The following is a 4673-nucleotide window of genomic DNA, read 5'->3' on the forward strand; positions in this document are numbered from 1 at the left end:
ACATTTAAATACTGTAATTGGAGCATCATTTGTAAGAAAAGATAAATAATATATAATTCTGTTATGATACCTGAAATGTAATTATACAGATTTTTAATGATTGAAAATGAGTTAATGTAAATTTTAATGTATGTGCTAGTCAAAAGGAGTGAGAAAGTTTGTAAACAACTTAACAGGTAAGAATAAACTGATAATTTTAGAGAAAATAATATTTTGAACTTCACCAAGATTTTATCTACAAAATACAGATGAAACATCAGTTTTTGAGAGGAAGTTGATTTCCTTTCCCAGGCGTACTGTTAATGAGTTGATAATTTAGCACACGGTACGAGAGACCCAATAAAAATGCCGTTGTCGCGCCACTCGCGGCATCAGTCCATTAGAGGAAGGTCTTGCCTTATGTAACATACAATACTTTCGCGGCAATCTGTCAAGGAAGAGGAATTGCCATACCAAGGAAATACGTAAGAAGTTTAGACATACGATATAGGGCAGTCCAATAAAAGGGAAAAGCCATACGAAAAAACCAGCTTGTGATAAGAAACTAACTCAAACGAACTCTTATAAGAATATGAAATACAGAATTAAGTAAGGAAGAGAAGCTTTGAAAAAAGAAAGCATACAAGAGGAAAGATGTTAACGACAGACAGGTGAAGGTAATATTAGAAATAGATTGATGTAAACTTTCTCTCGAAAACACTCTCGTAGAATAAGCATAGGTTTTGTTTTAGTATTAGAGTATTAGATTTTTCTATGAATTTATCTATTTAGTTTTATTAATTATTTGTTCATTTGTTAAGAAATGTTTCTGCATCTTCTGAATCAAACATCATTTGCATGCATCATACGCGTGTTAATCCGCGGGTTATAAAACTGATTAACTGGTGTCAAGGAATCTTGATGTAGATCTAGACTTCACAGTCCAGATCGTTTTAAATATTTACAGCCCTCCTAAAAGAAGTTTTAGAGATCGAATGTTGCGATTTCGAGTCCTGTAAGTTGTACCCATATTTGGATTGTACCCTCGGCTAATGTCACATGTAATTGACAATTAGTAGCATGTGGTTGAAATGTTTCGAATCATCGAAAAATGCTACTTATTTTCAACATACTAATGGATTAACAATTTTTTCCTTGCGCTAAGTCAAGCAGATCCAGATACACATACTTTTGCAATTATTTTACATTTAAAATTTCATAAATAACCTAGAAAACTTAGTGTTTTCTTAACTAATAACCTATGCAAAATGTTTTTAAAATGTTTTACAACAAGAAAAAATTCTATGCAAAAAATTTCTGGTTCTCTGAGACTCAACTAGAATAACCAGTAGTAGTGTAAAATTTCCAGGAAATTCATGGGCAAAAAAAACACTAACATGTTACGAAATGAGTTCACTTGTATCGATGAATCGACTTACTTCCAGATCAACACTGTATAGCACATTATTATGAATCTGGATTTTACATATAAAACTAACATATAGCACTTCCATTACACGGATTAGATACCGATAGTTGTAATTTTTATTTATATAGTATTTTAGTATTCGCACGCGTTAACGGTTGAATGCGACATTGCCATATACCAAAGAAGATAGCTGATACTGACAGACTTCAAAGTTCATTTCAGAATGCTATTGTGAGGGCAGAACAAACACTCAATAAAATGTTATTTTAAATTTTAATTATTGGAAATTTTAATCGGTTAAATTCGATCGTTTTATCGAGTTAGGCTAAAAGCCATAAACAATGTCTTATAGGCTTTCAAAGAAGCCATACTTTAAACGAGCATGCGAAAATATGTTCTAATTATAAATATCAGAAAGTTTCTACTCCGAGTAGAGAAAAAGCAGTTGCTAAATTTACTAATTACGAGTAGCAATTATATTACCCGACAGTAATTTATTCAGATTTTCAAACGATTCTAGAAGTTCGTGTAAACGCTGTAGATCTAAATTCTAGTTTCACCAAAACTGTACAGATTCATGAAACTATATGTTATTCTATCGTTATTATAGAAAATAATGATGCTTTATTATATTCTAATTTTCATTGTCCTAAAGATGCTGTTAAGCATTTTTTATTTGTTATCCAGAATCAATTAAATATTTTATTAAATAAAATAAATAGTTATGTAGAAATGAATGTAGATACTATTCCCGATAATTACGAACATCAGTGTCATATATGTGAGGGAGGGTTTAATTATGATGATATCAGAGTAAGAGATCACGATCACTTAACAGGTGATTATCGCGGAATAGCTCATAACCGCTGTAATTTAAATTATAGATTCAAAAAATTTATTCCTATTATACTACATAATTTTACAGGTTATGACTCCCATCTGATTTTCAAAAATATTCCCCCTAAACTATTTTCGAGAATTCAGATTATCCCCGTAAATTCGGAAAAATTTACAACGTTTACTTTAGATCATTTCAAATTTATAGACAGTTATCAATTTTTAAATTCCTCGCTAACTACTTTAACAGAAAATTTAAAAAATGCAAATTATAATTTTCCTATTTTTAATAAATTTTTCTATAATAACGAAAATAAAAATTTATTAAAAAGAAAAGGAATTTTCCCCTATTCTTATTTTAAAAACGAGGATATTTTATACGAGAAATGTTTACCCCCGAAAAAATATTTTTATAACGAATTATCTGGAGAAAATATTAGCGATGATGATTATGATCATGCAAAATTAGTTTGGAAAAAATTTCATTGTAAAAATTTTAAAGATTATTTAAAATTATATCAATATGTTGACACTTTATTACTAGCTGATATATTCCAAAATTTTAGAAAATTAAGTTTAAAATATTATAATTTAGATCCAGTATATTTCATAACAGCTCCAGACTTAACATGGAATTGTGGATTAAAAATGACAAAAATTCAACTCGAATTATTTAAAGATATTAATATGTACCTTTTTATTGAACAAGCAATTCGCGGCGGAATTAGCCTAACTTCGAAAAGATTCGCGAGGGCCAACAATCCTCTAATTCCAGAAACCTATGATAAAAATCAACGACATAACTATATTATTTCGATAGATGCTAATAATCTCTACGGATTTGTGATGAGTTCTTATTTACCTGTAAATAATTTCAGATGGTTATCTGAGGATGAGATAAATGCTTTAGACATTTGTAATATTCCCGATAGGAATAATATAGGCTATATTTTAGAGGTTGATTTAAATTATCCACCAAATGTTCATGACCGCCATAATGACTTACCATTAGCTCCTAATCATACATATATTCCATTCGATTTATTATCAAATTATCAAAAATCGGTATTAACTAAATTAAATTTAAAATATAATAATAATAATAAGAAATTAATTCCAACTTTGTTTGATAAACAAAATTATGTAATTCATTATAGAAATTTAAAATTTTATTTAGAAGAGGGTTTAATATTAACTAAAATTCATCGAGTGCTTGCATTTAATCAAGAACCATGGCTTAGAGATTATGTATTGTTTAATAATAAAAAACGGCAGGAATCAACGAATGATTTCGATAAAAGTTTTTTCAAGTTAATGAACAACAGTTTTTTCGGTAAAACCTGTCAGAATGTGAGAAAGCGTTTAAATTTAAAAACAGCCATGACTGAAAATCAATGTCGAAAGTATTTATCTCACTCAGCTCTCGAAAATTTCCAAATTATTAATGATAATCTCACGATTTTTAAAATGAAAAAAATTAACTTATGTTTGGATAAACCGATTTATATAGGATTTTGTGTATTAGAATTAAGTAAATTGCATATGTATCAAACATTTTATAAAATATTTAAAAGGTAAATATGGTGAAGATGTGAATTTGTTATATAGAGATACCAATTCGCTAACGCTTCAAATTTATACGAGTAATTTAGATGACTACATTAAATCATTTTCAGATATTTTTGATTTCAGCAACTACCCTAACACACACGAATTATTTGATGTAACAAATAAAAATAAGCTAGGATATTTTAAAGACAAGACAAGACAACGTCTAAACCTATAATAGGATTTTGTTCATTAAAATCGAAAATATATTCGTGTATTTTCGATAATGAAAATAAAAAATGGCAAAAGGAATTTTAAAAATCTGTTGTTAAAACCTTCAAACATAAAAAATATAAAAAAGTTCTATTTAACTTTCTTAAGACCAGGGTAATGATCCTTGTCTGACTTACTTTTTTTGAAATCAACATTAGAGTGAAACGTAGTAATTTATAGTAAAACGGTCTTCTCTAATATTCGTAGTACTTTCTAAAGTTTGAATTTCAATTTATAAACTAATGTTTAGTTCGAAAACATTAAAAATACATCATTAAGTAAGAGAAAAACATAAAACTTTATTTTTTAGTATAATACAATTTACAAAGTCAAAAGTTCGTATATCGTAACAATACGAAAAAACTAGATCGAAACAAACAAAGTGAACTAATTTAAGTAAATACAGTTCATTATACAACTGTTCATACGTTTGCTTCATCAGTTTCCTCAAACATAATTCGAAAAGTTCAATTAAATTAATCTTGTAAATATTTTATGCGCCATTACTATTTAAATAATATAACATTATATCAAGCCTGAATTTTACATAAATTTTTATCTGTAGTTACAAATATAACTAAAAAATATTTTCGATATAAACGATAGG

At 27.9% G+C, this 4673-nt stretch overlaps 1 protein-coding gene across 1 annotated transcript; it reads left to right on the top strand.

The window, feature by feature from the left end:
• Nucleotides 1-2135: 2135 nt before the first annotated feature.
• On the top strand, nucleotides 2136-3823 carry LOC111640324. The gene has a single exon (XM_023386339.1). It carries the CDS (start codon nucleotides 2141-2143, stop codon nucleotides 3821-3823), a length of 1683 nt encoding a protein of 560 aa, XP_023242107.1. The 5' UTR covers nucleotides 2136-2140.
• Nucleotides 3824-4673: the final 850 nt, after the last annotated feature.

Source organism: Centruroides sculpturatus, unplaced genomic scaffold (genome assembly GCF_000671375.1).
Source record: "Centruroides sculpturatus isolate CEXI.00-Female unplaced genomic scaffold, Cexi_2.0 scaffold148, whole genome shotgun sequence".
Lineage (NCBI taxonomy): Eukaryota > Metazoa > Arthropoda > Arachnida > Scorpiones > Buthidae > Centruroides > Centruroides sculpturatus.

Coding starts and splice junctions, on each gene's coding strand:
- LOC111640324 (XM_023386339.1), top strand. CDS start 2,141: ATGAATGTAGATACTATTCCCGATAATTACGAACATCAGTGTCATATA.